Below are 12,126 nucleotides of genomic sequence, written 5' to 3'. Positions count from 1 at the left end.
ACTGACCACATTCAGCTTCCTGACCAACGTCCTTCTAGGATGGAGTGTTAGAGTTAAATTGAGTGTTAAAGAAAATATTATTATTGTTTTGAGGGGGAAAAAAAGGATATTTGGACCAAAATATTTGATGTATCTCTAATTCCATCACACCACAGAGACCAAAGCTCAAGCTGCAGGTTTTCACTGTTAAGACGTGCCTGAGGACACTTGGTCACCACCTTCACTGACCTCCTGCCTCCAGTGGGCTGAAGCTGAATGTACCCAAAACCTTCATGATGCCATTTCAGCCTTCTGCTCTATCAGCCTCTTGCTAAAGTGCTCTAAGCAGTCAGTAAGACGAGAAAAGTACTTTATAAACTTTTTTTTAAGTATTTTATACTATGGAATAAAGCATCAGTGGGGTGAGCTGCTGGAAATAAAAGGACCTCAGAGCTTCAGAGGACCTCAGGTTTGCGGTGCAGCAGTCACTCTCAGACCTGCTGCCTGATATAATCGTTGTTTTCTGACGGCCTCGTTCCCATACACGCACGCATGCGCACGCTCGTGTACGTGCGTACTCCCTCCGAACCAGACGCACCTCACAGTGTGTGTGTGATTCCCAGGCTTCGTGGGAAAGCTCCAGCGGCAGAGGAGGAGGAGGAGAAGCAGGAGAAGGAGGAGAAGGACTCACCGGTCAACAGTCCAGTCTGCAGCCGACACCCAGTCCACCTGTCCCGGACTTCTGGCCGGACACGCACCGCTGAGAGAAACCGGAACCCTGTGAAACTAACGTGACTTTTATTTGGAGAAAACGTTTTTTGTCTCAGGAACCTGACCCCGTGGATTAACCGCACACGCTCTTAGGGCACATTAACACCAGATCATCAGGACCCACCGGGTTTCGATCATTCATTCACTCCGGTCTGATCTCCGGCCAGCAAATTCGCAGGAATAAAAGAAGTCTTTGAAACCTTCGCGTCTCCTCCCGGGACAGACGGCCACATTTCCCCGCCAACAACGCGCTATGAAGCGGCCGTGCGAGGACAGCAGCTCCGCGGAGAGCGAGGTAGAGGAGACCATCGACGTGGGCAGCGAGAACATTTATCCGGGGTGAGATTTCACACACGTTTCTCTTTTTCTTATGACAGAAATGAAAACATCGCAGTTCGTTTAGCTTATGTCTTTATATTTCACATCGTTTCAACCTAAATGTTGACGCTCACGGAGCTCTTTATTACTGATGTGTCTAAACAAACATTAATCGCCCTAAAAATAAATGTGAGGAATTTTAGCGGTTCATAAAATGTCACAAAAGATTATTGGCAAACCTTTCATTTCTAATCAGATTTTCCAGTGAATGAGACAAAAAAGGAACATAAATAAGACATGTAAATACAGTTTTAGGGACTTTGTGCTTCAAAAATGAGTCAAACAAAAACGTTTGCTAATTCAGCAGATCTCCTAAAAACCGAGATGAGCACAAGCTTTTAATTATTCCTGAAAGAAAAGGCAAAGGAGAATAAACATGATGAAAACTGCGCTCGTTTTTACCGAGTGACGTCACTGAACCTTAAAATCCGCTCAAAGCTGGAAAAAGTTCAAAACAATAAAATTTTACTTTCAGCTAATTTTCCCTCCAAGTTACTTTTCATGGTTTGTTTGTTTTGGTTTTGTTCAGTTTTGTATTTCTGAATTTAAAAGTGAATTTAAAGGGCTCGGTTTATTCCACATGTTCTACTATTTATATTTTACTTTATTCCTGCACAGCTGGAGTGGAGCACCCACAATTTCGTTGTACATGTATAATGGCAGTAACGGGCTATTCTATTCTATTCTATTCTATTCTATTCTATTCTATGTTCACTGTTGGTGAAATGCTCAAATACTTCAGTAAAATAAAGGTACTGCAGATTCTAAATACACCCTTATAAATACCTTTAAAGTGAACTGGTGCAGTCAAATGCATGCATTTAATAGAAATCCATCAGCGTGTAATCAGCTGCTTTTATCTGCTTTTAATACGATCAGTTTAGTTGAGCGGTTCCCAAGTTAAGGGTTACTCCCCATTCGAAGGATCGCCTGATAAACCTTCGGTGTCAGAAGAAGATGAGAAGAAAGGAAATCAAAACCAGCTTCGTCTCTCCGAAATCTTGTGTAGTAATTTGCAGAGTTTAAAGGAGCTGCTTTTTCACCGGAACAGTTCAAAGACCACTGTATAAAGAAATCACGGCATACATTTTATTAAATGTGTTACAAAATTGTTACAAGACTATTTCTGTAGAACTGAACAATCTTTGTCGTTATCTAAATTTAATTGTCGCAGTATTAATATCTTAAAGGTGGTGAAACGAACAAAGCATGAAATGGAAACAGTGAAGTTAAATACGTCAGACTTACACTCTAGTAAATGTTTTCTGTAAGAAGATGCGGTGCTCGTTTATTATATGTTAATATAAAATTGGGCAGTTTAGTCTAATAAAATCTACTATATTTTATCCAAGCATGCAGTGTTATTAATATTCTACACTAAGTGGGATGATCTGCAGAGGAGTGAGTGGATGATGGGTTAGAGATAAGAAATGAAGACAAACACATGATGAAATATAAATAAATATAAAAAATCTGTCACACAGATTTTTGCAGCGTTTACTCTTCTCTCTCTAACCTTCATCTCTCATAAATAAGCAGAGGAATAAACTTTGCAGTCCCGGTGTTCACATGTTTATGTCGACACAGCGGTGCTCAAACTCTGGGGCGGGTCCCCCTGGTGGGGCACAGAGACACTGCAGGGATCTTTGTGCACCACCAGGAAAATTATGCAGAGAGACTGAGGTGATAATTTATGTGTGTGTGTGGGGGGGTCACTGATGATTTCCTGACATTATTTTAATAAAATCTAACTTTTTATTTTTAGTTATTCATAAAAATTTTCTTGTGTGCATCATGGGCTTCTTTTCTTCTTCTGAGCATGCCTGAAAAGGTCTGAGAAAAAAAAATTTCCACAGTTCGTTTATTTTCCGCAGACACATGAAAGAATCTTTGGTAAGATGTGGCTCTCCAACCACGACGACGCAAGTGATGGCGAGGAAAAAACGCAGAGGGGTAAGGTCACTGTTTCTGTCAGCGGATGTGTACAGGAGTATCCAACGGTGATGATTTCAACTGATTTTAATATTTTTTCTTAAGATTATCGAGAAGAGACGCAGAGACAGAATCAATAACAGCCTGTCGGAGTTACGGAGACTTGTCCCAACAGCGTTTGAGAAACAGGTACCGACCGACAGTCTCCTGTTTACCTGCTGCGTGCTCAGTGGGTGTGTTTCAATTCAGGGGCTGCATCCTTAGGAGGACCCAGCCCACGTTGACCGCAAAGGCCGGGTTCTGCGAAGACCGAGAAGGCCAGAAGTGTGAGGCTGTGAAATGGGACAGTCTAGCCTTCAGATTTATGTCACCAGCTGTCTCAGTGGAGTTTAATAAACTCAGCCGTCTGCTTCTCGCTATCTAAAATATGACAGGTCACTGAAGTCAATTCTCGACCGTCTCATACTTCTGTTTGATCAGTTTTCTGTTTGACGTTTATTCAGCTGTGTGTGAACTATAACTTTAATCTCAGCCAAACAAATTTACTCAGGGACAAATAAAAACCAAAAAAAGCCAAACAATAACATTTTTAAGTTATCTAAGTGACTTATATATCATGTTTAACCTGAGTAGTGTAAGACCACGCGGGGTCTGAAAACGATGTGCCGGGAGTTTGCTGTTCTTGCCGGGCTCTAGTGAGCCTTCATCACCCAGTCAGCTATCGAGTTGGCGGGTAACAGACTTCTCCGAAAATGACAGAGCACTTTTGGCGATATGTGATGTCTTGATAAACCGAGCAGATATTTGAAGTTTACACACCTACTTTCTCGCCTGAAAATATGTTAAAACTTTATATTGTGACCCAGAAAGAGCAATATTTCAAACTCTTTAGCTGCGCTCCTCCACCATTGCCGCATTTGACAAGAATTTTATATCATTATGAAAATACTAGTATTGAAAAGAGTAATAAGAGTAATATTACAACTAAGTAGCTGCCGCCATTGTTGGAAACTGGAAATGGCTGGGCCACACTATGAATTCTGGGATAGGTTGGGCCACTAAGGATACATCGACCCATCTTTCAAATTCGGGGAAATGAAGGACGCATTTGTCAGCCTAATTTGGAGCAGCCTTCCAATAGGGACATCCTTCGTCGCGTCGCTTTGACGTAATCAGCCTTCAAATGCGGCCTCCGAAGGATGCAGTCCCTGAATTGAGACACAGCCACGTGTCTGTGCAGCGCTTCCACTCAACTCCAAAATACATTTGAGTGTCATCTGCAAAGAAATGTTTTCTTATATGGGAAATTTCAAGATTTGACCTTAGAAGTAGCAGACAGATGGATTAATAAATCATGAGGTCTAAAACTAAACACTAGACAGGTGAAGTAGGCAGTGAGGAGTTTCACATACATGCGAGAAGAAACCTGAAATAATCAGCGTAGTTGTCTTGAAAACATTTAACGCAGCATGCATGTGGGCTTGTTTACAAATTGTTGCTCAGTGCATTAAACTGTCGCAGTCTTAATGGATTTTACAAAAACACAGATATAATCTACAGCAGTTTGTATTTTTAGATTACTAAGCATTAATCACTTGGATGTTACGCTCCAAGTGGAAGATTTTACAGATGATGCATTACATGAGTTTTCTTTGCTTAGCAGTTACATTTTAATCGGACTTTTGATCAGAAGCTTTTGTGGATGGACAGCTGCAATAAACTCACTCCAAGTATGCTGCAAACATGGTTTTTATTTCATGTAAAACTTCAGTACTTGGTTAAAGTGGATCAACCCGCAGGCCTGGTTTGGAGTCACCCTCAAAAGATGATGTTTTACTGGAATCGGTGTGAACTGTTATCTGTCGTCCCTCTCTGTCAGAGTTCAGCTAAACTGGAGAAGGCAGAAATCCTCCAGATGACTGTGGATCACCTGAAGATGCTGCAGGCCACAGGAGGAAAAGGTACCCACATTACTCCATACTACCACAATATGATTTTCTACACTATGGTAACAACAGCTGATTGGTAGCTAGGCCATGACTGATCAGGGTTTGGATTTTGATCTGCTGACCTCGCATAAAAACAGAGTTTGGGTATGTACTGGGAGGTCGTCAGTGTGGAAGTGATGCACAGTCAGGTTTTGGAATATTCTAAGTTAAGTAGGCAGAAAGTGACTGAATGTACGTCAGTGTGATGTCCTCTGAAGTGATACAAACAGGACTGTGTGTGTGTGTGTTATTGAGAGAGAGAGAGAGAGAGGCGGTGGTGAGTCCATGGGAAAACGCTGCAGGGATAAAAGCAGTACTTGACCCTGAGCAGCGCTGTTTGCTTTCATAAAGTGGATGGGTGGAGGTGGGGGGCGGGCAGTGTTGGCTGCGTTCACAGGCGGTCTGTGCAGCATTTGTTTGGGTTTACAGCAGCAGAGACGGAGCTGAGAGTACGTCTGGCTCTCACAAACTGAAATCATAGTGCAAACGTTTCTCTGGAAGTGTTTGGGAAGCAATGACGGCCGTTTGTCACACACAGTGAAGCTGAGCGTCACTTGAAAGTGTTGAATATTGTCACTCCACAGGCTTACATCACTTCCGATCTTCACTCCACTGCAGACCTTTTCAGTAATGAGATACGTCACATTGTTTAAAAAAATAAAATAAAATATGTCGGGTTTCTGGGATTTAGACTCAGGCCACTTTTGTTTTAATGCTCCTCAGAGCTTCAGACAAACATAAATGAACCAAGCCACAGTAAACGCAAAACTTATGCACAGTACTTTTTATGTTACATCTGAAGGGATCAGGCCTGCCTCCATGGTCAACATTTTTTTTAAAGAAATTTAGGCATCTCTGCTGTACTGCATGCTTCAAAGTGTGCAGCGCTGATTTTGGAAAGTGCCTGCAGCCAGTTACCTTCCAGTCCGCTCCTGAAGCACAGCCGGGGTAAATAGAAGACGAGACTTTATTTTCCCGAATTACTGCAAAAACAAAGAAACAAAATACAGCTCAGGCATAAAGACGTCTGCAAATAAATCAATAAATAAGAAAAAATGAGGCGGAAAAGTCAAACAAAAAGAGGGAGCATGGCAGGGAATACAGGGGAAGGACTATTTATACACACTAGCCTGAACATCCAGCAGCAGGGCAACAAGACAAAAGTAAAAGCAGTCACACACACACATGGGAGGTAGGTAACACAGGACATGAACAAGAAATAACCAAAGGAAACTGAAACAGACACAAGAAGACCCGCAGTGAACACGGAGACAGAGACAGAAAAACAGGACTGACAACCTGAACATCATCATTAGACTCCAAAGAAAATGGAAACAGAGGACCGAGACAGAGAAGAACACGAAAGCTCAGATTATTGGTTAATCCAGAGCACAGGTGTTGAACTCCAGGCCTCGAGGGCTGGTGTCCTGCAGGTTTTAGACACGTCCAGCTGATTTAAATGGCTAAATTACCTCCTCAACATGTCTTGAAGTTCTCCAAAGGCCTGGTAATGAACTAATCATTTGATTCAGGTGTGTTGACCCAGGGTGAGATCTAAAACCTGCAGGACACCAGCCCTCGAGGCCTGGAGTTGGACACCCCAGATCCAGAGGTTCCCAAAGAGGGACAAACAGTATCTCACATTGTGGAATTTTAGTTCACAAACACTTCTTATAATGACTAACTACTCCTGACATTTTGGAGATGTCAGCTCTTTATACAGTAAAGTTACAGTGGGATACAAATAATATCAGGCTGATCCTGCCACGATTTGTTCCCCCGGTTCAAATCACAGACAAACAGTATCCCACAGCTGTTTATGTTTTTGCACAGAGAGGCATTTTTTGAAAAATGCATTGATAGCGATGTTGAATATTATTACACAGGAAAAAAAACAACTACACATAAAATAATTACACCATGACGCCTCTGCCTTTCTAAATAGAGGGACAGTAACTGCGTGTGTATATGTAAGCGTGTAAAAATTGCAGATAGTAAGAGTAACAGTAACAGTATTTTATCTCTATCCGCCATTGTAGAAATTCATCTCATGTAAACAATAACGTGGCGCACAGCGTGATGTGAAAACGGGGACATACCTTTGACGTTGCGTGACGAACTCCGTATTCCTGCTCCACAGGTAAACGCAAAAATCTCCAACCTGACAGGAGTTTAAAAAAAGTCTCAGTTTTCGGTGATTCGAAATGCTGTTTACGTGTGGACGAAAGGGCCAAACGCATAGAAACGGCTGCATTTTCAAAAATACCTGTGTAGGTGTGGACGAGGCGTAAAAGAGTCAGTAGTTTATTTTATTGCTACCTGTGATTTCTTGCAGTTTACTTTTATTTGTTTAATTGTTTACTCAGTGTTTGAGGTATGAAGTGAACTGCACGGGAGTTTGTGGTTGGAGGTTGTGATTGTGCGGTGGGGGGGGGGGGTGTTATTCTGTGCGGTAACATACATGCTCAATGAAGACATGAGCAGACTTTTATTTCATAGACATTTTAATGTGTAACTGATGTCAGCACTGCTCTGTGTGTCCCAACATGACACACAGGCACAGTGTTTGCATCACCTGCTCAGGTGATCGACTCTTCTTTCTTGTCTTCCACTCTTTTTTTAAAAATTATTATTCTAATTTTACTGGCCAATTAACAAACCAGCTTACAGGTTACTGCTACATTGCATAGATCCCAGCATGGTGCATAAATAGGAGACTGATCAGACACTGAACCCTGAACCTTCAGCTTCACCTGTGCTCACCTGTCCTCCCACAGCTGAGCTTAAACCAACACCCCGTCACCCCAAAGTGACAGGTTTTAGTGTTTCTGGTGACGTTTGTGTTTCTGGTGGAGTTTGTAATGACTGGCTGCCCTCATAATTTTTCAATTTGATTTAGAATCTGATTTTAAGCCCCACCTCCCTCCATGATGTTAACCCCGCCCTTTTCTGCCTGCAGGTTATTTCGACGCCCACGCTCTCGCCCTGGACTTCCTGTCTCTGGGCTTCAGGGAGTGCGTGACTGAGGTTTCCCGCTACCTGAGCGCTGTGGAGGGGCTCGACTCCGGCGACCCACTGCGCTCCCGCCTTCTCTCCCACCTCGCCTCCTGTGCCTCCCAGCGTGACGCCGCCGCCCTTACAACTGCCTCCCATTCGTCACACCACCCCCAGCAGCCCCACCCCCTGCCTCACCCGTTCCACCACCCGCACCATTGGGCGGCTGCTTTGGCCGCCTTTCGTCCTTTGCCCTACAGACTTAGCGGGCTGGTTTCTCCAGACGTTGGAGGAGGCGGAGGCTCCCAGCGCGGTGTTGTCTCCTCCTCCTTTTCTTCCCATGCAGACTCCACCTCCTCCTCGCCTTCTTCCTCCTCTTCCTCATCCCTCGTGCTCCCCTGCACCCCCACCCCTCTCTCCGCCTCCCTGCTTTCCCTCTCAGCGTCGTTTCCCATCGCCCTCCACGGAGGCATTCCCATCCTCCCTCACTCCTCCTTCACCTCCTCTGCTGCCAGTCCCCCCGTCTCCTCCTCCTCTTCCTCGCAGACTCCACACAGCAGCAGCGGTAAACCCTACAGGCCGTGGGGAACCGAGGTCGGAGCTTTCTGACTGTGTGCTGCTCACTAACCTCTGCTGACAGTTTAACAGCCTGGAAATGTTTGAGCTCCACGGCTGGTGTTAGCATCTCGTTATTAACTTCTTGGGGATGTTTGTGACTGACTTCCACCTGCTGCTTTCACACACTGGCTCGATTCAGAACAGGAACGCGTGGTTTGTCTCCTCTGAGCATAGTTTTCATGTTTCAGCTGCTTCAAACTCACAAAAACTTTGTTGTTTATCCGAGATAAGTCAGGTTAAATATTGTTTATTACTAATTTACCTCAACCCCACATATACAATGCTACTTGCCCAAATGCTCACTAAAAGGTGAGATGTGAATGAGTGCCACTGAAAATAGGTCCCAACAGATGCCCAGTTTCCTCCTGTTTGTTAAAAACTAGCTTATTGTTCCAGTTTTTAAAACTGAGAAGCTACCGACAAGACGCCAGGTAATGCTGCTTATCACATCCCATTGCACCGCCACACACCAGGTGTTTTTTCACTTTGATGCACCTGCTGTGCGGTCCACATCAGGGGGCAGCAGGGCCGGGGTAGGCACTGGTCTCATGTGTCAGGTTTAATAGCCAGCAGGCTGTGGTTGGTGTTTCTACTTCAGCTTCCTGTATTTAAAATACAGCCCTTCACAGCAGAAACCCTGTACGCTGAAAAACGGCTGTCAGCGTGTCACGCAGCACTGTGAGGGACACATAACCAAGCCGCACCACCAGCTTACTGTGCACCCCTCAAACTCAAGCGTCCCCTTGAGTTTGACTCTTTGACTCTCTCAGCTGCAGTTTGATGGTGTTAAAGAAATCTGTCCACACAGGTATGAAGCTCCATCTACAGGTGATTAACCACAGACTCCAGCACACCAGCGTCTTTTAAAGCAAACCTGACACAAACTCACGTTCACGTTTAACCTGACTAACACAAACGGACTTCTGTCGTATTTGATCGATTTGATGGAGAATCTATGAAGTGACAGAAAAGTGTTCCCCAGCAGACTTCAGAAAGCTCAATATTAAATAAATAATATTGCTATTTGATTATATGAAATCTTCTTTAAAGGTTAAAAAAGGTGAACTGTCACTGAACTTTGAGCCAAATGTCTCTGATACCTTGTGTGCCTTGTACAAATAAAGACGACTAAACAGATTTGCTGCTGTAGTGAAAGCTCGAGTCGTGACGTCTTTTTCTTATTTTATTTATTTATTTTTTAAATATCTATAATTAAATTGTGAACCGGGCTCTTTACCTGTTGCTCTACTGCAACCCGAAACAGCAGCTCTGCCGCTGTTTTTGACTCTGACGTGTCAGGCAGCGTTGAAGTCTGTAAAATGATTTTTCTGCTTCATAAAAGGTGTTTTTTTGTGTACTGACAAGCGTCTCCGATATTTTTCCACCATCATGTGTGTTAATATGGTGGACAGAATATTCAGAAATGTGTTTGCAGTAAAGAGTTTATGACTATTTTTTAACAAAAAAATAAGAAACAACTCTCAGCAGTTACTGAGGGTTAGTGTTCAGAGAGAGATCTCAGGTAAGGCATGAGATCTCTCACAATGTAAATGCCACCTCATAACGTCATAATTACCACAGTAATGAGGTGGCAATTACATGCATGTTTCATCATTGTGTTTCACTGAACCATAAAGAGACTTACTGACAATAAAAAGACCAGACAAAATTAAAAACGATCACAAAATGTAAAAAAGAAACAGAAAAATGTCCTTAAATAGACACAATGACAAACACGTAAGCTACCATGAGAGAAATAATATCCTTAGTTATTTGACAGAAAAAGGCACAAAAACAAAAGAAAATGACCACAAAAAGACACAATGACTATAAAATGACCAGAAAGTGGCAAAAACAATACAAAAAGACGCTTTAAAAATTCCAGAAACAAATCAAAAAAATTGGCCATAAAGGGCAAAGTACAAAGAGACAGAGCTGCAAATATACACCAGAAAAACAGCAAAATGACAGAAAAATGCAACGACAAAAACAACACTTCTACCAGGAGTCACAAAATGATGGTAACCAAAAACAAAGAGAAAATTACTCCTTTCACAACATGAGATGAAAAAGTTCAGAGAAACCAGAAAGACACGAGGGAAGGACCGTAACAAAACAACAAAACAATCCTGAGACAAAGTGACATGAATACAAAGACGCACAAAAATGAGACAGACTATCTTGCAGAGACAACACTACAGTGAGGGGGGAGGGGCTTTTACATGTGTGAGACCAGGTGAGCTGACTTCACCTATTCAGTCAGGTCACGTGATCTTCCTCAGGGCTGGACAAAACAGCAGGTCGTCCACCACGAGGCAAACGTTTTTACCTCAGTATGATGGCATGTGTGACCAACCACACTGTACACACATGCACGCACACACACACACACACACTTGTCTTTGCCTTTGTCTTGTGGCTCAATCGCCGTTACAGCCAGTAAATCCTCCCGGAGCACAAAACAGTGTCACTTCCAGCTCAGTGGAGGATTAAAGGCCGACAGCCCTGGGAACGACGCTGCGGGCCGTAAATCTGCTCCGGTCAGCCGACACGGTTCTCACGCTGCGACGCGGCTTTGAATCAAGTGGCAGTAAATTAGGTGACATGATTCATGCTTTATATCCTCACAGAGGGAGAGGACGGATTACAGCGAGGAGGACGTGAGCTGGGCACTGTAGTGAGTACTTACAAACTGATGACACATTTTCATCTCTTAAATTCATCAGATTCCATTTACTGCTCGGCTGTTTGACTTCAGTTAAAAGTGCAAATACCTCACAATAAAAATACTCCATTACAAGTAAAAGTACTGATAACTGTATAAAATACACAGTGACAGTTTCGGAAGTCTCAAGCTGAACATGGTCGCCGTCTACCATCTTTAAACCCTCCCTCAGATCAGAGCTGAGACCTGTTTGCTGACGCAGGAGTCGCCCTCTGCTGGCCAAGACAAAGAACACAGGTTTAAGGTGCTTCAGCCTTATTTTTCAGAGCAGGAAATCTTCCATCTTTTATATACAGACAGTGTGTGCTGCAAACATAATTCTGAAAACTGAATTTGTGCAAAAACAAGTAATTTGATCAGAAATAAATACAGTAAGCAGGATGTCCATGCGTGTGCAGCTCTGTGCACTCATACAGATGTCTGACATGAAAAAACACCGCTTAATATATGTATATCACTCTTACTACATACCATTTCAAATAAATGTCATGAAGTAAAAAGTATAACAGTTACACTCAACATATAGTGGAATTGAAGTAGAAAGCAGCATGACATAGAAACACTCAAAGTCAAGTGAGTTTATTTCTATGGCACATTTAAAAACAGCTGTTCAGCGAAGTGCTGCACATCTGGAATAATGAAAAAAACAGCACAAACAGTGAGCAGGTTTGACCATCTGTGCTTTTATCCATTTAAAACGTAAATGTGCCACATTACTTTATTATATCCTTTACTGTTAAT

At 43.0% G+C, this 12,126-nt stretch overlaps 1 protein-coding gene across 1 annotated transcript; it reads left to right on the top strand.

The window, feature by feature from the left end:
• Positions 1-442: 442 nt before the first annotated feature.
• Positions 443-11,961, top strand: hey2 (hes-related family bHLH transcription factor with YRPW motif 2). Its single transcript, XM_040018246.1, has 5 exons — positions 443-1,089; positions 3,003-3,081; positions 3,166-3,249; positions 4,940-5,021; positions 8,008-11,961. The coding sequence occupies exons 1-5, from the start codon at positions 1,004-1,006 to the stop codon at positions 8,649-8,651; spliced, it is 975 nt and encodes a 324-aa protein (XP_039874180.1). The 5' UTR covers positions 443-1,003; the 3' UTR covers positions 8,652-11,961.
• Positions 11,962-12,126: the final 165 nt, after the last annotated feature.

The sequence above is a fragment of the Simochromis diagramma genome, unplaced genomic scaffold (assembly GCF_900408965.1).
Source record: "Simochromis diagramma unplaced genomic scaffold, fSimDia1.1 OVJJ01000802.1, whole genome shotgun sequence".
Lineage (NCBI taxonomy): Eukaryota > Metazoa > Chordata > Actinopteri > Cichliformes > Cichlidae > Simochromis > Simochromis diagramma.
Note: the sequence above shows the minus strand (reverse complement) of the source record. Positions and strands in the feature narration are given on the sequence as shown.

Coding starts and splice junctions, on each gene's coding strand:
- hey2 (XM_040018246.1), top strand. CDS start 1,004: ATGAAGCGGCCGTGCGAGGACAGCAGCTCCGCGGAGAGCGAGGTAGAG. Junction 3,082..3,165: donor CGAGGAAAAAACGCAGAGGG/GTAAGGTCACTG, acceptor TTTTTTCTTAAG/ATTATCGAGAAGAGACGCAG. Junction 3,250..4,939: donor CAACAGCGTTTGAGAAACAG/GTACCGACCGAC, acceptor CCTCTCTGTCAG/AGTTCAGCTAAACTGGAGAA.